Source organism: Equus przewalskii, chromosome 26 (assembly GCF_037783145.1).
Source record: "Equus przewalskii isolate Varuska chromosome 26, EquPr2, whole genome shotgun sequence".
Classification (NCBI taxonomy): domain Eukaryota; kingdom Metazoa; phylum Chordata; class Mammalia; order Perissodactyla; family Equidae; genus Equus; species Equus przewalskii.
Genome location: NC_091856.1, coordinates 18,918,940 through 18,943,575, shown reverse-complemented (window position 1 = coordinate 18,943,575; position 24,636 = coordinate 18,918,940). Strand labels below are relative to the sequence as shown.

General features: G+C 50.2%; 2 protein-coding genes across 7 annotated transcripts in view; both read right to left on the bottom strand.

Moving 5' to 3' along the window:
* Positions 1 to 585: 585 nt before the first annotated feature.
* On the bottom strand, positions 586 to 3,477 carry LOC103566635 (alpha-1-acid glycoprotein 2-like). Of its 2 annotated transcripts, none has more exons than XR_011533568.1 (6): positions 3,289 to 3,450; positions 2,772 to 2,914; positions 2,475 to 2,545; positions 1,557 to 2,216; positions 1,307 to 1,410; positions 586 to 767 (listed from the first exon to the last, which is right to left on the bottom strand). XR_011533568.1 is itself a non-coding variant. In XM_008543097.2 (6 exons), the coding sequence occupies exons 1-6, from the start codon at positions 3,400 to 3,402 to the stop codon at positions 702 to 704; spliced, it is 606 nt and encodes a 201-aa protein (XP_008541319.2). In that variant the 5' UTR covers positions 3,403 to 3,477; the 3' UTR covers positions 586 to 701. The 2 variants fall into 2 exon arrangements, 1 of the variants encoding a protein (XP_008541319.2); XM_008543097.2 differs by having other exon boundaries at positions 1,557 to 1,664; positions 3,289 to 3,477.
* Positions 3,478 to 13,217: 9,740 nt separating this feature from the next.
* COL27A1 (collagen type XXVII alpha 1 chain) overlaps positions 13,218 to 24,636 on the bottom strand; it is a 142,186-nt gene continuing 130,767 nt past the window's right edge. For all 5 annotated transcript variants that reach the window (XM_070596334.1, XM_070596333.1, XM_070596338.1 and 2 more), the window contains 3 exons: positions 23,850 to 23,959; positions 16,016 to 16,234; positions 13,218 to 15,197 (listed from right to left, as the gene is read on the bottom strand). In XM_070596334.1, the coding sequence (XP_070452435.1) occupies positions 15,051 to 15,197; positions 16,016 to 16,234; positions 23,850 to 23,959 (476 nt within the window). In that variant the 3' untranslated portion in view covers positions 13,218 to 15,050. The remainder of the gene's footprint in view (positions 15,198 to 16,015; positions 16,235 to 23,849; positions 23,960 to 24,636) is intronic.

The following is a 24,636-nucleotide window of genomic DNA, read 5'->3' as shown; positions in this document are numbered from 1 at the left end:
AGACACACGGCCCCTCTAGCCGAGGCCCCAAGCCCCCACATCTCCGAGTCTGCCCCAGGCTGGCCAAGTCCCCGGCCCTTGCCAGGATGCTCCTCACAGTCCGCCTTCCTGCCTCCTGTCCGGCCCCTGCCCCCTCGTCTCCCCTCAGGGCCAAGGGGATGTCCTCAGTAATGTCCCTCTTGCTCGGACCACACGCCCGAGTCCTCCCTGCCCCTCGTCCACCTGAACCCCTACATGGGGTACTCTGCCTCAATTTCCTCAAACGCGCCCTCCCAGATCCTTGGGCCGCAGCAGGAACAGACGTGGTGTCCAGTTCCTATCTTTCCACACTGGTTCAGACGCCCCTTCCAGGCAGCCCACCCAGACTTCCCTACACAGGGAGAACCGTCTCCGAACTGGGCTCCCACAGCGCTCAGGCATGTGGTCATCTGTCCTGGCACGGGTGCTGGGGCTTCCAGCGGGGGCCCTTCCAACCAGGGGCAGGGCCTTGTCCAGTGCTCGGCCAGCGCTCAACTCAGGGCAGGCTTCAACGGGAATGAATGAATGAAGGAGCGAATGACGGAATGACTGAATGACAACTGCCCGTCCCAAAGGCAGAAACTTTATTGTTGCCACTGAGGGAAGGAATGGAGGTACAAAGGGTGGACGGGGGCTGAGGACGCCCCCAAGTCCCCGAGGCCCCAACCCAGGGCTGCGTCCTCCTAGGCCTCCTCCTGTTTCTTCTTCCTTTCCTCCTCGTGCTGCTTCTCCAGAGGCCCACACTGATCCTAGAAGATGGGGAGAGAGAGCACAGTGACGGGGCCGGCAGGGGTCCCTGGGGGAAGATGCAATGACCTGTGGACTGCAGTCCAGCCCACCTGGCTCTGCTACTTCCGAGCTGGGTGACCTTGGGCGAGTCACTTTCCCTCTCTGAGCCTCAGCTTATTCACCTCTAAAATGGGACCTCAAACCCTTGGGAAAGGCTGGCGTTTACTGAGCACTTATGCCCGCCCATCCCTCATGCTGACCTCCTGAATCCTCAGCACCATAGTGCAGATGTTCCAACTGAGGCTCCTGGAGGCTGTGTGGCCTCCGAGGTCCCCCAGCCAGGAGATGGAGCGGCAGGCTGCAGGCCAGGGGACCACTTCCAGCGCCTGTGTCCATCAGCCCTTTCCCATGGTTCCCGGGAGCAATGGCGGAGGTATTTTTGCGACTGGTGTCACAGGTGTCTCATCTTGGCCAGCCGCTTTGCCTCCCTGAGCCCCAGGGGCTGCCCCAGGCGGGACCACCCTCAGGGTGCCCACTGCCCAGCCCTCCTTGCACTCACCTGTTTCTCGTCGGTGTACATGATTTCCGACTTGTCCATGCCCACGCACACGATGGCTTCATGGAACTCTCTCATCTGCTCCTCGGTCACGTTCGCCTTGTCCGCTGCAGGAGGGAGCATGGGACATGGTGAGGATGCTGGGAGCCCTGGGTGGGAGGCCAGGGAAGCTTGGGGTTCTGAGGGCCCAGCCCCAGGATCGGGTGGTCCCAGGGTCAGGCCTGGGTGGACCGGGTGTTGGAGGGGCACGTACCGCAGAAGAACAGTGCTATTTTCTGCTTATCATCCGGGAAGTAGACAAACAGGATGATACTGGGGTCCTTGGTGAACCAAACATGGCCAATGTGTTCTCTGCCCATCTCTGGAGGAGGAAGCCTCTGGTGAGACCGTGGGGTGGCACTGCAGTTCCTATCTCACAGGCGAGGACATTTGTGTGCCCAGGGCCACAAGGCCCATGGGTGACAGCCAGGGGCTCACATGGGCCCCATGTCCCTGGCTCCTACTGTGCACCAGGCCCTGAGGGAGCCCCGTGCTCGTGTGGAAGCCCAGGAGCTGCACGCGGACTGTGGCCGTCAGCAACTTTCTGCCCATTTTGCAGACAGAGAAAATGATGCCCAGGGAGGAGCCCCCAGGCTGCTACGTCCTGTGGGTCCACGTCCAATGCCACCGTGTGCTCCTACTATGTGCCCTCTCTGCGGTGATGTTGGGGACAGGGGTGAAGTCACTGTCAGCCCAACGTGCAGGCTGCCACCTGAGCTCCCAGAGGATAGAGAGCAGTGAGAGAGAGGCGGGATGGACCCAGCCTGGGGTTTGATCCGAGTTCTCACGGCAAGTGTGTGACCTTGGGAAACTACCTGACATCTCTGTGTTTCTGTGTCCTCATCCAATCCCTGGAATGTCCTCCTAGGGCTGTCTGTGAGAATTAAGTGGATTAAGTCATGTCAAGGGCTTCAGGGTGCCGGGCACAAAGTCAGAACTCGAAACTGGTGGCTGTCATTACTGATTATTGCAGTGCGCAGGGGCTGGCAGCACGGATAGAAGAAGAAGTGGGCCTGTCCCATATTCTCTCTGCCCAAGGCCCCCGGGGCTTTAGCCTCATCCCCTCCTGTAGGCTGGGACCCACGTCCTCCCCATTCCACACAGCAGCCCTGTGCCCGAGGGCTGGCCTCACCGTTTGTGGTTATGGTCCCATTCTCCCGCTGGACAGTCAAGATGCTGAAGTTATAGACACACTTGTTCCCACTAAAGCCAGACAAAAGGGGCAGAAAAATAGTAGGTCGGTCAAGGAGAGACAATCGCCCATCACAGCCACCTGGGGTCAGGAGTCTGCTGGCAATTGGGTCAGCCCTCCCCATTCCATGGAGGGGAAGGCCGAGGCCAGGAAGGGGACAGGACTTGCTCCAGGTCCTCCGGCGGCTCAGGGTAGAAGCCAGAAGCTGGGGCTGGGCTGGGCGTGTGGGGGTCTCACATGGTCGAGTACTCCCTGAACTGTATCGTGTCCTCTGTATGGTTGGCGTCACAGTAAAAGTAGGATGCCTGATATGTCTTCATAACCTCAAGGTACTCAGGGTTGTGGGAGGCTCCCGCAATGTAAAACCACTTGCCAGAGATCTGGGGAGAAGCCAGGAGCAGGTGAAGGATGCTGGGAGCCGGAGTCTCGATGGTCCCCTGGGACAAGACTCTGGCACACCTCTCCCTCCAGTTTGCAAACAGGGGGATGGGGGCCCAGGTGAGGAGAGGACATGCAGAAGCTCACGCTGAGGGTCAGACATCCCCCCACCCCAGTCACCCCTCTTTGCCCAGGACAGAATTGTCCCCTGCTGGGGACCTGACAACGAGGCTTCTGAGTTGCGAGGTTGGTCAGAATTTCACCCCCAGAGCCATGAGAGGAAAGGGCCGAGTCAGGGGAGGGGGTTGACCACAAGCCAGCAGGGGAGAGGGAAGCCCAGAGAGAGAGGCAGCTGCCCCTGGGGCCCAGCACTCACATGATCCAGGGTGGCATTGGTCATAGGCGCTGCTGTGAAGTTGGCACACCCCAGGCTCCTGGCTTCCAGCAGAGGAAGGAGGCTCAGGACGGCGAGGGCCCAGGGCAGCGCCATGGCGAAATGGGGAGGCACCTGGAGCCAAGTACAACTGGTGGCTGCAGGGTGCAGTGACCTTTATAGGGAGCTAAGGGCACATGTGACACAGTCCAGTGATGGGGAAATGCCTTGCATGCAAGCTTCCCTCTTCCCAACATGCCAGCTGTTGGTAAAGCCTCTAAGCCCAGGTCTAACTTGGGTCCCTGACCTAGAGGTCTGGCTGTTCCAGGCCAAGGTGGGTGTGGGCTGCACGGAGATTTGTCAACATGTGGATTTCAATAGTCGGGCCTCCCAGCAATCTCTCTCATCTTCATCCAATACCTGCCCCACTGACTTGAGGGGGATCCAGCCATAGATTAGAGGTTGAAGGCAACTAAGACTCCCCCCGGCTTGTGTGAGGAGTAGGGGCGATGGGCGGGGGAGGGTTAGGGGTGCGGGTGATGGCAAACAGGGGTTCAGTTCAACTGAGTTGAGTTCAACTGTGACAGAGCAAAAGTCCAGAGGGCCTGACCCATTCCCGCAGGCAGGGACACTTCCCAAAGGAGGGGCCATCTATGCTGAATGTCTAACTCCAGGAAAAGTGTTACTTGAACCATCTCCCAACGTCCAAAATAGCAAGTCATCCCCGTGAGGTCTCTACCCCCTGCCATGCGCACAGGGAGCTGCCTGTCTCTTCACCAGGAGATGTTGTCCTGGGACAGCGCCCAGCACGGGGTGGCCTCTGTAAGAACTGTGGGATGAATAATTCCACTGCCCATGTGCCTTTCTACCTGATGGGGTCCAATCTTCATCCATATGACTAAATACTTTCAACAAGTATGGATTACGGTGTGCGTACAATTTTGTATTCTTACTCATTTCGTATATTTGGAATAATTTTTCACGTTTTGGTGTAGTTGGTAGTTGCGATTGCAATGGATCCATAAGCTTCATTCGCTTCCTAGGTTCTAAGTTACCGAATCATGCCCTCTCTTTATAGGATTTTGTCTGATGTTTTCCAGCTTTATTGAGACAGAGTTGTCTGTAGAGTTTTATATTTGATTTTTTTCCCTCTGATGGTAAGTGTCAGAGACCAAATTCCTTTCTCCATTCACCGCACCATCAAGAGAGAGAAAAGCGTGTGTCGTTGTGTAAGACTATAAGCGTCATTCAGAATAGACAAAACTGGGAGACAATTCAAATGTCCATCGATAGGAAAATGGAAAAACAAATTGGGGCGTTTTCATACAATGGGATGTTACTCGGCAAGAAAAAGGAATGAACTTTGGATCCAAATAACAACGTGAATGAGCCTCAGAAATGTGACATTGAGCAAGAGATGCCAGAAACATTAGAGCTCCTACTGTATGATTCCATTCATGTAATATTCTAGAAGCACCAAAATTAATCATTAATCAGTGGTGGTTGAAATCAGATCAGTGGTTGCCCAGGGCAAGGAGGACAGCTTGACGACCAAAAGGCCCTGGAGAGCTGTGTGGAGTGGACGGCGACGTTCTGCATGTGCATTGTGCTGGTGAGGATAATGTACTGTACACCTGTGAGAACCCATCAAACCGGAACCGACAACCTGTGCATTTCAGTCTATGCCGGTTACACCTCAGCTAAAACGATTAAAAAAACTCTCCCCTGAAACAGAGGAAAAAAACCAGGAGAAATGAAAGAATACTGATGATTTTTAACACTGTGCCAATTTGGTGATGAACAAATGAGTCTCTTTCTCCTCATCCTGGCCAGAATTGGAATTTCCCTTTTTCTCTTTCTTTGTGGGCAGCTCAGTCCGTGTTTTGAATTTGCGTTGGTCTAATCTGAGTCTTGAAACAGTGGTTGGAGTTCTTCGGGAGAGAAGAGCGTAGGTGAGAGAGCGTGGGGCATGATGGACCTGGCAGGGCTGTGTGGCTGGAGTCTGCGATGTCGACAGAGGGACCAGGGCGGATGCTGAGAGGTTGCGGGGATCCGAGCCTGCAGGGCATGGAGCCAGGCTGAGGAGTTGGCAGTGGACTCTGGGGAATTGGGAGAAATGGAAAGATTTTAATGGGGGGGGGGGGTGTGAATAGGCAGATTTGAACAGGGAAAGCCAAGCAAAGAGCAGGGTTTGATTTTTCTTTTGTCAAAAGCAATTCCGCTCTGTCCCAACCCACATGCCTCCTGAAGCAAAAGCACAGACAGTGCACGAGATACAATACACAGCATCTATTTGGTCTCTCCCTCTGTTTCCTGGCACCCAAGCCTTGGAATCTCCAAAGTGGTGTCTTTTTGTATGCTAAGGAGATGGCCAGTGGCTGGGGGCTCCTGGACAGCCTGACGATGGGGTTCTGGTGACCACAGAATTAGAGGGTTGGAATTTTTAGCCCTACCCCCTGACCTCCCAGAAGGAACTGAGGCTGGAGACTGTCGACGAAAATAATCCATAACCAATCTATAATAAAAATTTGGGAGAGTTTATTCTGAGCTAAAATCTGAGCACCATGGCCCAGGGCCTTTTTTCCCAAAGGAAGAAAGGGCACCAAAGAAGTGGGGTGTTCAGAGTGGTTATATACCCCCAAAAAGGATGTTTCACATAGGATTGAAATGTCCCTTTTACAACAGTTGCAAGGCTGCTCTGTCGGCACAGCGATTGATGGACACAGCAGGTAGGTCTGCTGACTTGGTGACCACAGCAGGGTGGCAGGTCTGTTGTCTCGAGCTGGGTGGTCACAGGTGAGCTGGGTGGTCAAAGGTGAGCACAGTAATCAGTTCCTAGCCTAAGGAAAGATGCTTATCTTTAAGGAAATGCCAATGTGGGGGGAAGTTGCACCTTTATCTTAAGGTCATTTGTTCTTGCCATAGGAAATGTTTAAAGCAGATATACAATGCCTGCTCAATGACCATGTCAGGTCCTTTTGGAAAAAAAACAAAGTCAGGCCTAGTGAGGTTTAAACCAAATGGCTTCCCCATATATTCCAATATATCCTATTGCTTGCCATTTCTATTTTGTCAAGACTGACTCGATCACTAATGAATGACCAATGATTTAATCAATTGTGTCTATGTAATGAAGCTTTCACAAAAATCCTAAATGTCAGGGTTCAGAGTGGGAAACATGTGGAGCTGGATGGGTGGCCCCTACAGAAGAGGCGTGGAAGCTTAGTGCCCCTTTCCACCTACTTTGCCCCAGGCACCTCTTCTGACTGTTTCTTTCTTTCTTTGTTCTTTTGAGTTATTTGTAAGCCTTTAAATTTTTTTTTTGGTGAGGAAGATTGGCCCTGAGCTAACATCTGTTGCCAATCTTCCTTTTTTTTCTCCCCAAAGCCCCAGTACATAGTTGTATATCCTAGCCATAAGTCATTCTAGTTCTTCTATGTGGGATGCCACCACAGCATGGCCTGATGAGCAGTGCTAGGCCCGCACCCAGAATCCGAACTGGTGAAACCCCGGGCTGCCGAGGTGGAGCACGCAAACTTAACTACTCAGCCACAGGGCCGGCCCCCTCTGACTGTTTCTGAGTTGCATCCTTTTATAACAAACTGAGAATCTCGTAAGTAAACTATTTTCCTGAGTCCTGTGAGCTGTTCTAGCAAATTGCCACACCCTGAAGAGAGGGCTATGGGAGCCTCTGATTTACAGCCGGTCGGTCAGCGGCCCAGGTGACAACCCGGACTTGTGATTGCTGTCTGAGGCGAGGACAGTCTTGTAGGACTGAGCCCTTAACCTGTGGGATCTGATGCTACCTCCGGTTCATGTCGCAACTGGATTGAATTGCAGGACACCCCACTGGTGTCTGGAGAATCCGGGAAGTGCTTGGTGTGGGAGAAAAATGCACATATTTGGTGAGCAGGAGTATGTGAGTAGAGCAGAGAGAAGGGAAAGTGTGAAAGATGGCGTGAGCAGCGCCATGGTAAAGTAGACCGGAGCGGGCTTTGCAGAGGAACTGGCTGGCACGCCTTGTTTTCTTCATCTTCCAAACTGGACCAAGCCATCAACATTCCAGGGAAGTCAGCAAGGACAAGAGAATCCCGTCTGTCAGGGCTGATGGAACAGGACTTTGCTTGTGGTCGAATTGCTAACCCATCGATGAAGCACGAGTCGAGCCTCTGCCTGATGATGGAGCCTCAGCCAATCTCTGAAGTGCAAGCCTAGCCTCACCTCATCTGGTACCACTGACCTCTCCTTTCATACGACTCACCTCGTCCTTCTCTCCCCGTAAAAACCCCGAGCCCCTGCCCTGTAACCGGGACACTATTTGGGTTTCTACCAGATCTGTGCTCCCCCAATTGCAATTCTTTGACCCCAAATAAACGCTTTTCTCTTAAACTGGTTTCTGTTTTTGTCAGTTGGCAAAAGTTTCCCTTAGAGTGAGCAATGGAGTGGCTGTCCTTGGAGGGGCGGGTGGGCCTCACCACCCTCACTGTCGCTCAGGCTGCCCCTCCGGGGTCTCACTCTCCTTCTAGGAGGCTATCCAAGTAGTTCCCCCAGGTGCACCCTGCGCTCACCCTGACAGTACAATTTTCTCCATCTTCTTATGTTTCAAAGACGCTTTACTCTCTCTACGGATTGAGGTTCTGGGCAGCCCTCCGAGCCCGCCACTCCATCTGGCCCTGGCACAATGTCAAGAGGAGTTTGGCAGGAAAGAAAGAGACAGAAAAGCAATCAAGGCAGTGTAGGATGGTGGTGAAGTGTTGTCCGGCTCTATCCCTTCCTAGCTGTGTGACCTTGGACAAGTTACTTAACCTCTCTGTGCCTCGATTTCTCTTCCTATAAAATGGGGATACCAATGGTACCTAGTTCATTGGGTTGTCAGGAGGATTAAATCAGTTCACATTTGTCAAATGCTTGCTAAGGGAAACCAACTTGCTTCTAAGGGTCCGCCGGTGGTGATAACCATCTCCATCAGTTTCAGGACAAGCCGGGGTGGGGGAGAAAGAAAGACTTCTGTGTTACATAAATATTTCAGGGACTGCAGGTTCCATCCCACTTCTAAAGACATCAAAAAGCAAAAATGTGTTTATAGAAGGTTCAGGGACAAAGGATATTTTCCCCATTAGACAGATGAGGTGACAATGGCCCCGAGAGGTAAGGTGACATGGTGAAAACAAGGAGGTTTAGATACTCAGGGAAATGCATCCATTTGAAATGATTCATTTCCTGAGAAAGCCACTTAATACGTGTGTCTTCCTCAAAGCCCGGGCTGAGCTGCATCTGATGACTAATTTGTGATTTCCTGGATGAGCAGCCGTGAAGAATACTCGGGCAGAGCGACTGGTCCTCATTAGGAGCTTTGGGTGGGGGCTGAGGAAGTCCCCAAAAGAAGATCCGCTGAAGTTCAAATCCTGTTTTCGTGATTTTGGGGCAGCTTATGTAACGTCTTTGGACTTTGGTTCCATCATCTGACGGGTCGGGGGACTAACACGTGACGCAGGGGTTGTGTCTAAGAGGAAAACACGCCACACTCAACACGGCTCCCGGTGCACGGTCGGTGCACAGACATGGTGGCCACTCTTATTTTGAATGGTGCTATTATTGGGCGGAAACATACGAAACTGTGGATTTGATGATTCGATGGGTCAAACGCAGTTGAATATCATTCAGTTTCATACGGTTCACCCCACTATTATCGAACAATGGCCCTGTCTCTGGTTGGCAAGCCAGGAAGGACAGAGCATCCCCATTTTGCAGAGGGAAAAACTGAGGCTCAGAGAGAGGGACTGACCCACCCGGGACAGCAATGCACCTGCCCGCCTCTCCCCTTCTTGCCTGCACCACCCTCACTGTCCCGGCGCCGGGCTGCCGGTCACTGTGGGGTGTCACTGTTCCCACTGGGGCTTGATTCACTGTGGACAGAGCAAACACAGGCCGGCCTGGGCTTTGTGGAGTTGGCTGGGCCTGGGAGGGCCACCCTGGCTGTTTCCTGACGCTTAGTTGTGCAATGGGAGATTGGGAAAGGCAGGTGCTGCCAGCTCGGGAAGAGCCACCTCCTGTCCCCAATGACCTCCTATCTGTTCCTGCTGAAAACAAGCTGTCCCAGGTTCAGTGCCTCACTCGTCAGGTCGCAGAGGCCCTCCTGGAGCGTGGACGGGGCCGAGAGTTGCATGGGTCTCATTTGAACGTAGGCCCCCTTCTCTTTTCCCTCTGACCTTTCTTCCTGTCCCTCTCGTGTCCTGCCACGTCTTCAAAGCCATGCAGCTGCGGCTGGTGGCTCTGGAGCTCCGACTGCGGGTGGCACAGACGCCTCTCCTGTGCTCCCAGCTCAGCCAGCTGCCTCCTGGACAGCTCAGCTCCAGCGCCCCAACTGTGGCTCAAACCCAGCTTGGCCAACCCATACCCTGTGCAAACCTGAGGCTCGTCCTATTCCAAGCCAAGTACCCTGGGTGTCCCCACGCAGTACCCTGTGGCACCACTTTGAGATGCTTACTGTTCCTCAAATGCACAGCACTACTTCTGGGCCTTGGCAGGTGCTGTTCTTTCTCCCCCTAATGCCCTTCCCCATCTGGCTAACCTGTATTCATTCTCTCTCAGCCTCAGCTTGTGATGGTTAATTTTATGTGTCGACTTAACTGGGCCACGGGTACCCAGATGGCCGATTAAACATTCTGGGTGTGTCTGTGACGGTGTTTTTGGATGAGATTAACATTTGAATGGGTTGAGTGAGTAGAACAGATTGCCCTCCCAGCTGTGGGTGGGCCTCGTTTAATCTGTTGAAGGCCTGAATGGAATGGAAAGGCTGGGTAGGAGAACCCATCCTGCCTGATTGCTTGAGATGCACATCAGTCTTTTCCTGCCTTCAGTCATGAACTGAGACATCCGTTCTTGCTGGGTCTCAAGCCTGCCAGCCTACGGACTAGAACGACATCGTCAGCTCTCCAGGGTCTCCAGCTTGCCAAGTCACTCTGCAGATCTTGGGACTCACCAGCCATCGTGATCATGTGAGCCAATTCCTTGTAATAAATCTCTTGGTACACGCACACACACCCACACACGCTCACATGCACACCCACACGCGTGCACACACATCCTATTTGTTCTGTGTCTCTGGAGATCCTGATCCATCCGTGTCACCTTGTGACTATCCTCCCTGTGCCAAGATTGCATCAGCTGTGCCACTTTTTGCTCCCCTGCCCCCCTACACCTGGCCTCCTGCTCCCCGCCTTCCTAACCCTTGACCACACAAGGTCCAGCTCCTCCAGCTGCCTCCACCAGACTCAGAGCCCCTCAGACACGCTGTCAGACCTGTCTCTGTGACTCCAGCGCCCACCCGCAGCTTTATGCAGGGAAGGCGCTGCTGGTAAATGCATGTCGAGGCAATGAAGATGACACTTCCTGTGAGCAGTGGCTTAAAAAGTCGGAGTGCCTACGACATGCTGAGCTCTGTGCTACAGCAGAGAACAGGGTCCATCCCCTGCCCTCACGGAGCTTTCTACGGGGAAAACAGACAGTAAAGTGACTGAGCTTTCCCATCTGCAAAATGGGAAGTGTGATGGAACAGCTGGGCACGCTCAGGGGGTGACCATATATGGCAGATCTCAGGAAATAGGCCACTCTGTCTCAATTTCTTTTACTTGGCAGTCAAAGAAACGAAAAGACCATTCTTATCTCATTTCCAAGGTTTTTTTCCTCCAGTGCTGGAAATCCGTTTTCCAGATTTAGGAAACAGTGCAGGGCCATGATTCTTGGGACGTGAGCTTGCATGGAATCTCCAGGAAGGCTTCTTAAAACATAGATTGCTGGGCCCCACCTCGGGGTTTGTGATGCAGTAGGTTTGGGATGGGGCCAAAAAATGTGCCTCTGTAGCCATCTCCCAGGTGTGTGGCTTCTGCAAATTCCAGGGACCACAACGAGCCGCTGGTCTAATGCATGTGACAGTGCCCTCTGCAGTCTGGGGTTTGAATGGCAGCTCGGTCTCACCCGGGGACCTCAGGCACATCCCTGGGCTTCAGCTGCCCTCTGAGTGAAGTGAGAGGGCATACTTGGGACCTGGGAATCACCAGGTCCTTCTGGACCATGAATCCTGGGCTGTGTGGACAGGACTCTGGGGGCCAGGCCAGGACAGCAGCTCCTGGTGCTCATGGCCCGGGGGTAGTTGTGGGATGGGAGGGCAGAGAAGACCGAGCTGTAAGTAGACTGATGATCTGGAAACCTAGAGAAAATTTTTAAAACATAAAATCATGGATACAAACTCAACTACTTGTGATTTGGTTTTTTCCTAAATGAGAAGAGCAGAAAAGTTCTGATTCATCTAAGGTCCCAGGGAAGGAGGAAGAAGCTAAGGAAGAAAGAACTCTGAACCCAGGTTCAGAAAATAGGGGTTCCAGGCCCAATAGGTATAAGTACGTCCCCAAGATTGAATGGGATATACTTATGCTAAAAAAACGTACATACTATTTATCCGAAATCCAAATTTATCTGGGTGTCCTGTAATTTTATTTGATAAATCTGGCTGTTTCCCAGACTCTCCCTCACGTCTTCTAAGGCAAGTGATGGTGTGGCCTCTCTCAAGAATCTCACAGGTTAAGAATTGCTCAACCTGAAGCACGATTCACAATTGCCAAAAGATGGAGACAAGCCAAATGTCCATCAATGGACGAATGGATAAAGCAATGTGGTCTAGCCACTGCAGTGGAATATTACTCAGCCATAAAAAGGGATGAAGCACTGACACATGCCCCAAAGGGATGAGCCTTGAAAACATGATGCTAAATGAAAGAAATCCATCACAAAATGTCTTATATTGTAGGATTCCATTTATATGAAATATCCACCGTAGGCAGAGCCACAGATGGGAGCAGATTTGTGGTTTTTAAAGGGAGGCTGGGGGGACCGCTTCATGGGTGTGGAGCCACCTTTAGGGGTGATGAATATGTTCTGAAACTAGATAGTCGTGACGGTGGGACAACATTGTGAAGGTAAGTTTTATGTGAGGTGTATTTTGCCATGATAAAAAAAAAAAGGAGTTGCTCCATATCCTCCTCCCTGTGTGTTAGGGGTTGAATTGTGTCCCCCAGAAAGATATGCTGAAGTCCTAGCCTGGTGACCTGTGAGTGTGGCTTTAGTTGGAAAGGGGGTCTTTGCAGATGTAATCAAGTTAAGATGGGGTCTTGAGGGTGGGCCCTCCTCCAGTATGACTGGTGTCCTTCTAGAAGGATGCCAAACAGAGACACACAGGGAGAAGGTCATGAGACTACAGAGGCAGAGACGGAGGGGCTGCAGCCACAAGCCAAGGAAGGCCTGGGGCCACCAGGAGCTGGACCAAGTAAGGAACCTCCCCAGAGGCGTCAGATGGATCATGGCCCTGCCAACACTTTGATTTCAGACTTCCAGCCTCCAGGGCCAGGAAAGAATGCATGTCTGGGGCCGGCCAGGTGGAGCAGCAGTTAAGTTCGCTCATTCTACTTCATCAGCCCAGGGTTTACCGGTTCGGATCCCAGGCGTGGACCTACACACCACTTGGCAAGCCATGCTGAGGCAGGTGTCCCACATATAAAATAGAGGGAGATGGACATGGCTGTTAGCTCAGGACCAGTCTTCCTCAGCAAAAAAGAGGAGAATTGGCGGCAGATGTTAGCTCAGTGCTAATCTTCCTCAAAATAAAAAAAAAAGGCAATGCATTTCTGTTGTCTTAAGCCACGAGGTTGGTGGTATAGTTACAGCATCCCTAAGAAACCAATACACTATGGGTCCTGGACCCCCTAATTTTTAGCTCCCCCCCCCCACCACAGGCACCATATCTCTCCCTGTCTTTTGCTCCTTTGGGAGAAGCCGCCTAAGCAGGGCATCCTCCGAGCATCGTCTCCCGGGCCCCCAGCCCTGCCAGAAACCTCCCGCCCGGCTTTTCAAAGAAGCACACGGCCACAGATGCATCATTCCATTGCCTCAGTTTTAAATATTTATTTAAAATCCAGAAGGGAAAAGGAGAAATGGAACCCACTGGGCTTTTAACACACTGACGTGGACAGAGACATCAACGAGGACAGCAGAAAAACCCAAGAACGAGACAGAGGCCAGGTTGAGACTGGCGGCGTGCGGACACCGAGCACTGAGATGAGGCCCGAGCTGCTACCAAAACGCACTTCCACGGGGAGCATCCGGGCTGGGGCAGGAGGGCGAGGAGACAGGAAGTGTCCGGTGGGGAGGGTGGGCCAGAGTGAGGTATTAAATAATGAAAATCAAATCCAATTCCCAAAGACACAACTTTAGAAAAAAAAAAAAAGACACAAATAGGCTTTCACATAAAATTTCCCCTTCTATAAAAATAATTCCATAGTTAAAATCATCTCAAAATCAACCTGGATGTTGACTGGTTCGCTGAGACAGGACAATTCAGACGACACTGAGGACCGCTATGATGCTGAACTCCGAGATTCCCATAATTACTGTTTCTCAGCCCACGTTTACATTGGCAGCTAATGACACTGGGTTTCTACAGAATTTAATGACAACGAAAAAGCAAGAGTGATGATTGCATCTTGGAAGGACGAGCTCCTGGATGGGAGGACCTTGGGGGATGGTATGCGGCTCCGGGAGACGGTTCCATATTTCTATTCCACCTCCAAGGCCAGCCCTGACCCAACTCTGCGCACTGGTTTCCTCAAGGTCAAGACTTCTCCCAGGATTCTCCAGTCTCGATCGCTCCCTCCAAGACAAGCCTGACTTCCTTGCAGGGCCGTGAAAGGCCAAGTCACAATGCTTCAAGCTCAGACCACCCCCTGCCTTCAAGACGACAAACGTTTCAACGTCTATAAGTTAAAAGGTAAAATCCTTCTACTTCTGTTTCTGGTAGTTTTTTTTGGTATTTTTTTGCTTTGCTTTTTTTTTTTTCTTTTTCCTTTTTTTTTTTTTTTTCCCCTCCTTAGCAGATTACCTGATGAGCACAAGGGTGATGGCAGGAAAATCGAAAACGTCCCCAAACTTGGTCATTTGGAGGAGAGAGAAAAATGTGGCTGATAACCCCACATCAACGTGTTGCTTCAAAGTCTGTGGCAAAAATGCTAGCACCTTCAGAATCTTAAATAGGTTTTTTTTTTTCCTTAAAAAAATCACAAACGCTACGAGACAATTGCGAGCACCAGGGGTTTCACAGTGGGAGGTAGCACGCGTGGCCCCCCAGCTCCGAGGATCTCGCTTCGCCCCCGCCGCTTCCCACCCTCTGGCTGTTCATTCTCTCTCTCACCTGTTTCTCTGGTGAAAAAAATAGGAACGCACCTCCTTTGTGTTTGTTTAAATAGAATATATATACTTCTTTCTTTCCTTTTCTCCTTTTTCATGTCTCCTCTCTAATATTGCACATCAAAGCGCCCCCACAGGGACCAGCGGACGAGACGCCCCCTTCCCTCGAGCTGGAACGTGGGGCTCTTTGGGCAGGAAGCTGGGAGAGAAGGGGGTGGCCGCAGAGCTGGGAGACAGGCCGCGGGGCTCAGGCGGGTTGCAGGCCCAGCTTGCTCTGGCTGGCTCTTTGGTTGGTCTTTGGGGTTAAGCTGGGATCCACTGTTCCCAACGTCACCCGGGGCCCTGCTACCCACCCACCCCTCCCCCTGCCCAGGCCACTTCTACTGGGCAGACAACAGCTGGGGCCTGCCCAAGGATGCCGGGGCGGGGGAGCTACCTCTCCTGGGCTCACCCGCCCCTAGGTACCCTCCCTTTGCAGCCTCTTCCTCTTCCCTCCCCCACGAGGCCTAGAGGAGCCAGGAGGTCAGAGGTCAGAGGAAGCAGGCAGGTCCAACTTCGAGGCGGTACTGCTTCCCGGATGAGGCAGGAGGGAGGTTGTCCACGCCGACAATGGGCAGCTGCTGGGGGTCCTGGGTCCGGAAGGTGAAGAGCGTCTGATGCCAGCGGCCATCCTGGACCTGAGGGTCGATGGAAAAGAGGACGCATGTATCCATCAGGGTCCTCATCCTGTATCATGTGCATTTCCCCATCACCTGTCCTCACAATTTTTAATCGTCATGGGGTATTTCACTATCGTGACGACCTGTCTTTGTCCATTTAGATTGCTTCTAATTTTTTTTCTTGTAACTGATGCTGTAATGAACATCATTGTAGCTAAACCTTTGTGCACGTTCTTAGTTACTTCCCAAGATCAAATTCTAGAAGAATTGCGGGATCAAAAGATAGGTACATTTCCAAGGCTCTGGATATATATCGAGCTGCTGTCCCAATGTCTCTGCCTATTTCTTTTTTCTAAATAGCTTTGTGTGAGAGTGTCAGTTTCCCCACATCCTCACTAACATTGCGTATTACCAGTTTTGTTTAATTTTGTGAACCCGTTTTTGGGGGCAACTTTCTGTCTCCCTCTCCCCCAACAACCCACCTGTTTTAGATATCTGAAAATGACCGAAAATCTTAAGAGACGAAATTAGCCTGATCAGAGCGGGGATAGAGAGAATAGTAGAAATACAACCGCCTATAGGCAGCCTTGCAAATAAGTATAGCATTTACCAGCCGGTTGGCTTTTACGAGCCCAGATCTTCCCTCAGAAGGTTCCCAGAGAGGAAAGTGAATAAAAACAATCTTATGAGGCTGTCATGATAAAATTACCGCATAAAGATAAAAATTATACAGATCATACTAACATAGTATAAAATTGTCACATGTAACTTTATAATAAAAATAAATTTTTCCACTTGTTCTGCATGAGGGGTCTGTGAGGGGCTCCCAGAGTTACCTTGCAGCCATCCACGGACACCTCCGGCCTGAACTGACCCCCGGCTTCAAAGATTTGCCCGTTCCAGGCCCGGAAGCGCACGGCCTGCTTGGCTGGGGTCTGTCCAGTGCTCTCCTGCCACACGGTCATGTTAAGGCAGTGGATGGTGATATGCTGCGTCACCTCAGAGCTAAGGAGGTGCAGAAAATTCATCTGGACCCGGCTGACGGCAAACTCGACCTGGGGAAGAAACAAGCCACAAGACCGGGTCAGGCTTGGCTGCCTACCTTCCTCGCCTTTCTCTGGATAGCGTGGGGATGAGTGGTCTCCTGGCAGGCATTTCCCAAGCATGCTCCCAGATGGGTGCCCACTTGAAAGATATGGAAATTGAGGTCTGTGTGAGCCAGTCTCACAGCCAAAGGGTAACAAGGAAGGGAAAGGACCGAGGTCTGTCTGACCCTGGGGCCAGGGCTGCAAGGGTCCTGGTGTCATCTGATCCTCCCTAGTGTATGGAGGGGTCTTTGGAGCTGAGCTGGGATCCAGAGGCCCAGAGAAGATGAGGGTCTTGCCCAAGATTGAGAGGCCGTTGGAGTGCAGAGGAAATGAGAAGTGACTTTCTGTCCCTCCTAAGTCCCAAGATTCCAGTGGAGTGGGGTGGGGTGGGGTGGGGTGGGTGCTGCTGGAAATGGCAGACCTGACAACAAATAGGATGGCATGGTGGCTTCAGGGGTTGTCATGGGAGCCCTGACAGTTGGGTTTTCTCTTTTTTGTAATACAGGTGCCTGACTTAAGTTTTGATTGCTGAGGCATTCACTTCAAAGACGGTGATCTGGAATAAACACACGGCCGGCCACATGACCAGATAAAGAGCCAGGCCACCTCCCGCCACCAAGCCTCCTTTGTTTTAGGTCTTGGTTGATTTCGATAACTGACCATTTAGGCCACTTGTTTTTTTCTCTGCTCGTGCTTTAAATTCCCGCTCTTACGTTTTTAAATTCACGAGCCCATGAAACCCTAGGCCACCACCCTTGACCCTAATAAAAGCAGAACCCCAGGCCCATGTGCCCTTTCTCTCTCTACCTGAGACCTCACTGTGTGGCCCCAGGTGTGCTGTGTAATTTGTAGGTCCTGTAAGTAAGAAACCTTTAGTTTTTCAAAGTTTCCTGATGGTAACTGCTGAAGAGCATCTTGGAATCCTGGTAAGAACCACAAGCAAGAGTCCAGCCGTAGGATGTGCATAGGCTGAGACCAGCACAGAACAACTGGCGCAGTTGGCAGGACCGCGTGACTGCCCTTGCAATGAACCAAGGGGAATGCCCTTTGCCTGCAGCTTGCTTCCTAACCACCTAACTCAGGTGGGTAACACCATCTGGGAAGGGAGCGCCACTTCCTGAGGTCTGTCATACCACTGCATGCTTTCACGTATTACCTCTGTCATGTGCTTCCTGTGGGGATCCAACCCAAAAGGTCACAGCTGCCGTAATAACCCAGTGATCTCGTGAGAGCAGCCTGATCAAGGCCATATCGTCTAGCAAGACGATTAGACCACTAATTACAAAGGCCTTAATGTATGTAAGGTTCCTCCATGCCTCAAGGCCAAGGAGAGCTAAGGAGGGTGGACTGGATCACAAGGCTATTATCGTCATCCAAGGAGAGGCTCTGAGCTAAAGGCACGACAAAGAGATTCCCATAGGTGAGGAGGATGGCAGACCTATGCCTGCAACCACTGAGTCAGCAGGTCGTGCCAGGACTATGTGTCCTAACGCAGAAGAGTGAAATAGCCTTGCAACCAGAAACCAATGGCACCAGCAGAGGAAAATATAACAGAAGCCTGTGGTCTCTGAGCCGCCACTTCACCCACTGCTTCGCTGTTCACCCCCTGACCTAGGGGGATATTATGGATCCAATCCCAGGTGTGATGTCACTAAAAAAATTAATGGACAAATATAAATGTCGTGAACCTCTGGTGCCAGTGCCTCCTAAGAACCCTGAGGAGGCAAACCAGCTCCTTGACAAATGCAAAACCCCAAGGAAGCTCCCTAGGCTTGCTCAGTGCCATGGCATAACCACCATGCCGAGACTCTGGAGTGACACTCCGGAGGCCTGAGGGCTTTTCCCAAAGACTCTGCACACATCATGCTAGTGGAAGCAGACCAAGCTTAGAGAGATCTCTTGAGAAAATCCTGAAAGGAAAGCAGCCACCCAGGAAGAGGGTTCACAGTGATGTCATCTAAAAACTTCCAGTCACAACACACAAGATTAAGGTAACAAGAAAAAAAGCAAGAAGTTGGGGCTGGCCCGGTGGCGCAGCGGTTAAGTTCGCACGTTCCGCTTCTCGGCGGCCCGGGGTTCGCTGGTTCGGATCCCGGGTGCGGACATGGCACTGCTTGGCAGCCATGCTGTGGTAGGCGTCCCAGGTATAAACTAGAGGAAGATGGGCACGGATGTTAGCTCAGAGCCAGGCTTCCTCAGCAAAAAGAGGAGGACTGGCAGTAGTTAGCTGAGGGCTAATCTTCCTCCAAAAAAAAAAAAAAGAAAAAGAAAAAAAGCAAGAAGTAGAAACTGAGATTTAAAAACTATACCTTAACTAAAATTCAAACCTTTCTTAAAGATTTTACGCAGCAGGAAGGAGAGAGGGGGGCTAACTGGCTATTTTGGGGTTTTTGGTTTATTCCTTGGTTTTTTTTTTGGAATGGGCACTGAATTGTTACTCAGGGCTGCCGAAATGTCAACTGGCCAATTTGTCTCTGAAGACCCTGAAGTCCACAGCTTTCTGAAAGATCCATCCTGGCTATATGCTCGCTTCCTCCGAGACACCACAGACCCTGAGGCCCCTCGGCTTTCTCCTGAATAGGGCGGGACTAAGAAATGTGTCCCACAAGGTGTCCCTGCCACCAAGGGGAAAGCTGACAGGGTTATCGAGGCCTCCAGGGAGGAGGAAGATAGAAAAGGGAAGGCAAAGGTCCCTAGAACCCCGATATTTGTACCAGGGCCCTTGCTCTTCTTCTTCTTTTTTTTTTTTTGAGGAAGATTAGCCCTGAGCTAACATCTGCTGCCAATCCTCCTCTTTTTTGCTGAGGAAGACTGGCCCTGAGCTAACATCTCTGCCCATCTTCCTCCACTTTTATATGTGGGATGCCTACCACAGCATGGCTTTTGCCGAGTGGTGCCATGTCCACACCCGAGATCCAAACCAGCCAACCCCAGGCCACGGAGAAGCAGAACATGCGAACTTATCCACTGTGCCACCGGGCCAGCCCCTGGAGAAGACTTTGAAGATTTGTATTTGTCCTTGACAAGTTATCTTAAGGAGGCTGTGAGCTAGATTGGGGGCAAGAGAGCTTTTATATTTCAAAAGGCTTCTTCCCGCCCTTTTTTTCCTTCAGTCCCAGGTGGTTGTGGGCAGAGTTTTTGTTACCTCCTGGGGTGTTTGCATTTCAAAAAATAAAGGAAAAAATGGTATAGAAAGTTAGGAAAAGAGAGAATGAAAAAGAGAGAGAATATTACTTTGTCTGGTCCAGTTTGCTAGAATTGGATTATTATTATAACTGAATTTTTTTAATAAGTTTTAATTCAATAATATGCTTACATAACTTTCTTTCATCTCATAAAAGGACAATGTTTTCTTGGCATATTGGTCTGCTCCTGATAAGAGATTATGAAAGGCTTTAAGGCTTTTCTTTGCCTTTTGAGTAATCTGGCTAGAAAGCAAAGACTTTGTGTTTTATCAAAATAATTTCCTATGCTTCATGTTATCTTAATCAGGTCTTTATGAAGAAAATTGAGTTTTCTCAACATTAAAAGAGCTAAGTTTTGCTCACAAATATGTAACCTTCTCTATTCATCTTTAAAATCTTTTGTCATTTTGGTTAAGTAGATAATTAAGTACAGTTTCATAATGATCTGTGATCTTATTCAGTCAAGTGTTCAAAATCTTTGATATTTTTGACAAACTTCCCCAAATCAAATTCTAAGTGAAGTCTTCTTGACCTGGAAGTAACTTCATGATCTTCCAGAGGGGCCCTGGAACATCTCAAAAGATTTGTTCTCTCCCTTGTAAAAAGGGAGGCATTAAACTAATTAGGCTTATTTGATAATAAGAAATAAATAATGCTAGACCTTCTTTATGGATATCCTTGTATGAATATACATTATTAATATAAGTGTTCCAGAAATTATATGAAATTCCTAAAAGTCTGATATGTAATGTTATCAGTCATAATTCCAGTTATTATATTAAAATGTGTGTCACAGAAATAGCCCAAACTTCCTTGTCAATTGCATCCTAATGAACTCTCATCAGATCTTAACCATGGGCGTTTTTAAGTCTTTTGTCTTTTACAGACAGTTATTGTTTTACTCGGACACTTTTGCAGCCATCTCTTCAAGGAGGTTCATGGAAAGGACTCTGACAAGTACAGGTTTCTGATCACTTTCAGATCATACTGAAACTGGTAAGAATTTACAGAATTCTAAGGACAAATTGGATTTAAAAAACTGCTGAAAAAAAAAGATCAAGAATTTGTTACACAGGAACTGAATGAACCGATGAGGATGATTATAATTTTTTTATATACTTCTGTTTGAAACATTGCTGGTTCTTTAATCTTTTGTTTTCCAGACTTAAGGAAACACTTTTCTTAAGCTGGCTATGACTTACAGCAATTTGGTAAAGAATACCTTTGTGGACAAAGATGAAACAATTACTCTTTCTCCCTACCTTATCCCTCCAGGATTTGGAAGCTCTCAGTGAGTATTCTTATTCTCATGGCAATTTAGTTATTTGCATAAATTCAATAAGAATCTGTATTCTCCTTGTAACAGGATGCTATTGGAAACATTGGTTATATTACCAAAGCTTTGACCAGAAAGTCATATTTGAGAGAGACATACATAGACTCAGCTATGACCAGACAGCTTTAAGGAATGAAGGTTGACTATATGGAGCCAATAAAGCCCTCTTGGAAAAATCAGCCTTATACCTCACTTACAGGGTTCCCAGCAGCCTTTCCAGGTGAGTAAGGAAGGTCACTTCCTGGCAGGCCCAGGAACCCCAGGATATTTTGGGAACCTCGAGAAGAGAAGAATTCTCTCAAATCTATAGGTATTCCAGGCAAAGTCTGATGATGAGTTCTTGGCCAGGCTTCCTAGCCTCAAAGAGGCTTTTCAAAGTGAATCTGAGATTCCTTAAGAAAGGTTCCAGCAAAGCAGACTTAAAAGAGCTTGCATCATCAATCGCTATTCCTGCTGTCCTTACGTAATAATCAGGCCAAGTTTATTGAAACTAAACGTAATTTGCAAGCAAATTCATCTTACTGTGGTTATCTTCAAAGAAATGGGGGCGATTGTAGAGAGAAAAATTGTATTTCAATGGAAACTATAATACACCCTTGTGGATATTAGATTCTAGTTCTGTTAGTTATCTTTGTTTTGTTTTCTACCCGTAAACTGAACTGGATGGTGAATTCTCATTTCCTCCAATATTGGTTACAGCTCTAAGAATTAATGTTTCCAATTTTTCTCCCACCCTTCTGACCTCGAATCATTGAGAACTAAAATTGCCCTTTTCCCTAAGCTGTGCAAGCTAAAGTGGGACAACTTGATAGAAACATCAGAGAAATCACCACAACAGCTCACACATGATAATCTTCATGCCTGTTGCCAGGTGGGCCGCTCAGAAAGATCACCAGAGACATTCGAACTGTAGACCAGGAAAATCTATCAATTGCCACTGACTGCCCTCACTCCATCCGAAGATGCTTTGAGCCCAACATCTAGAAATCTTCTCAAATGGCTGCCTTCAGAACTCAGAAACTGGGATTATAATCTGCTCCCATCATTAACCTTTGGGGCTTGTTTCCTTTTGTTTCCATAGAAATGCCTCTTATTAAATACTTGATTACCTGCACCATGTAGGCTTACCTTGGAGAACCCACTTACATCACTGCCTCCTGAAATGAGACACAGCCCTTTAACTGAAGTGACCCATTCTCAGGGCTAAGAGACTGGCTCAATGAGACATGGAGCAATCTACCGACTCGGGATGGGTTCAAACTTACTAACACCAGAGGACCCAAGATGTTAAAATACTTCCCAATATTACCCACAACTTTGACCAGATTCCTAGGGCCCCTGAGATCACTGACTTAGTTTCATTGTCGGACTCTTCAAATTTGGGACTATGGCTATGGACTAGATTTCAGACTATTGCCTGTATAATTTTTACAGGATTTGCCACTATAATCCTATTTAGATGTGCACTTCCTGGGTTACAACATGCCCTACCCCTGACTTTCAGCATGTCAGCTACCCAGGCAGTTAGTGTCTCATCATTGACTCCGATGCCTCGACCCCGCAGGGTGGACTGTAGCGTGAGCCCCGACAGTTGAGTTTTCTCTTTTTTGTAATGTAAGTGCTTGATTTAAGCTTTGATTGCTGAGGAGTCCATTTCAAAGAGGCGTCCACTTCAAGATGAGCTATCTGGAATAAACACATGGCCAGCCACAGACTAGAAAAGAGCCAGGCACCTTCCCACCCTGAGGCTCCTTTGTTTTAGGGATCTTGGTTGATTTCAATAACTCACCATCTGGGCCACTTGTTTTTTCTCTTCCTGCACTTTAAATTTCCACTCTTATGTTTTAAATTCACCAGTAAAGAGCGAGCCTGCAAAACCCTAGGCCCCCGCCCTCAACCCCAATAAAAGCAGAACCCCGGGCCTGTGCTCTTTCTCTCTCTCTACGTGTGACCTCACTTTGTGGCCCCAGGTGTGCTGTGTAATTCCCAGGTCCTATGAATAAGAAACCTTTATTTTTTTCAAAGTTTCCTGATGGTTACTGCTGAAAGGCATCTTGCAATCATAGTGAGAACCACAAGGGCCAGTCCAACCACAACATTGGTTATTGATAGGCTGAGACTGGCACACAACAGTGGTTCATTGTTCCTGATGGGGATGGCCACCCGGCTGGGCAGTCACGCTGCCAACCCAGGCGCCAATGGTGACCTCACTCTTCTGCCGGGCGGGTTTGCCACGTGGCCCCCAAACCTCAGAAACAGAGGAGAAAGGGCCTGCTGGACCGTGACCCATGTTTCCTGCTGAATCCCAGGACCTGGCTCGGTGCCCGGCACATGGTAGGAACTCAACAAAGACTGGTTGCCCTGCTGGCTTGCCTAGAGATTCTCAAACCCTGGGTCAGACACGGTCATCACAAGGCACCTCCTCGAGCCTCCCCAGCGGGGCTGATAGGATGGGATGCAAAGGGACTCTGGGTCCGCACCACCCCTGCAGCCACAGCTGCTCTTCTCCCTGGATCGTCCCACACGGAGGACTTCATGCACCTGCAGACCCACAGTCCCTGGGGGGGTATCCTGGGTGGGGTGGTTACACCCCCTTGCTGCCACCTGCCTTGGTTTACTGTTGAGTTGCCCTGAGCTACCTAAAATTCTCAGCCCAGAGACAGGCACAGGGTAGGCAGGCTTTGAACATTAAATATTTGCACACACAGCTCCGCCAGCCTGTCCCAGGAGAGCATCACACAGATTTATTTTGTGCTGATGGTTCATGGTTCTCCAAGCCAGGCCAGCTTGGCCAACTAGGCTGTTTTAGATATTAGGCAGAAAGTTCTATTTGAAGAAAGAAATATTAGTATTGTACAACTCGAAAGGGTTTGGAAACCACAGATTTATAACAATTTATCCTCAATTTACAGATGAGGAAACTGAGGTTCCGAAAGAGGAGATGATTTCTCCAAGGCCATGCAGCAAGACAGTCAAGGCTCCAAACTTGGGTGGGCTGTGGCCCAGGGCAGGGTCGGGGTAGAGCCGGCCAGCCGGTGGGGGGTGGGGAGCAGATACGTACCTTGGAGGCCGTGATGGGTTTGAGACACGTCTGTCCACCATGTGTGAAGTTGCAGGAGACTTCAATGGTGTCGGATGAGCAGCCAAGGTTTGGATCCACCCAGTAGGTACCTGCAGGCAGCGTGGGATGTGGGGGAGGGGTGTGTATGTGGGGAGGAGCCCAGGGCTTGGTTCTGCAGGTGGACCCCGCACATTGTCACCCACTGAGCCCCAGCTGGATGCAAAGTTGGAGAAGGGGAAGCATAAAGAGACTCCACGGGCCACAGAGATGGCAGGAAACCCTTTGGGCAGAGCTCACAACTGGCAGAGCCCCCACAGGGGCCACGTGGCTGCGTACTTGCCCAGGTTGCTACTGGGAAGTGTCCATTTCATAAAGGGAGCAGCTGAGGTTGAGAGAGGCTGAGCCGCCTGCCCAAGGGTCTTAGGGATCATCTAGTTGAAGGGTTTCTCCACAAGGCCAATGATCCTCCTAGGGCTGGCGGGGGGAGGGTGGAGTCTGGGCTCCCACCCCATCAGCCTGGCCCCTCTGCTGGCATCTGATTTCCCCACTGGGCTTCCAAAGGAGCCAAAGGCCCCGCAGCTGAAAGGGTGGGACAACCGGCCACTAGTCCACCATCCTTTGCAGTGGAGGGAAGAGCGGCTCGGGGGGTGGGGCCGTGGCTTGACTCCGCTCACAGAGCTGGTCGGAGGCAGGGCTGACACTGGACTCAGGTCTGCCTGTCTGCAAAGCTTGTGGTCCTCCCACGGCACCACATGAGCTCACAGAGAGAGAGGAGAGCTGGACGAGG

Bases quoted from the DNA above. Each gene is read 5' to 3' on its own strand.
- LOC103566635 (XM_008543097.2), bottom strand. From the start codon at position 3,402: ATGGCGCTGCCCTGGGCCCTCGCCGTCCTGAGCCTCCTTCCTCTGCTG. The intron at 2,915-3,288 runs GTGAGTGCTGGG...GCTTCTCCCCAG, and splicing joins CCAATGCCACCCTGGATCAT to ATCTCTGGCAAGTGGTTTTA. The intron at 768-1,306 runs GTGAGTGCAAGG...CCCATCTTCTAG, and splicing joins TGTACACCGACGAGAAACAG to GATCAGTGTGGGCCTCTGGA.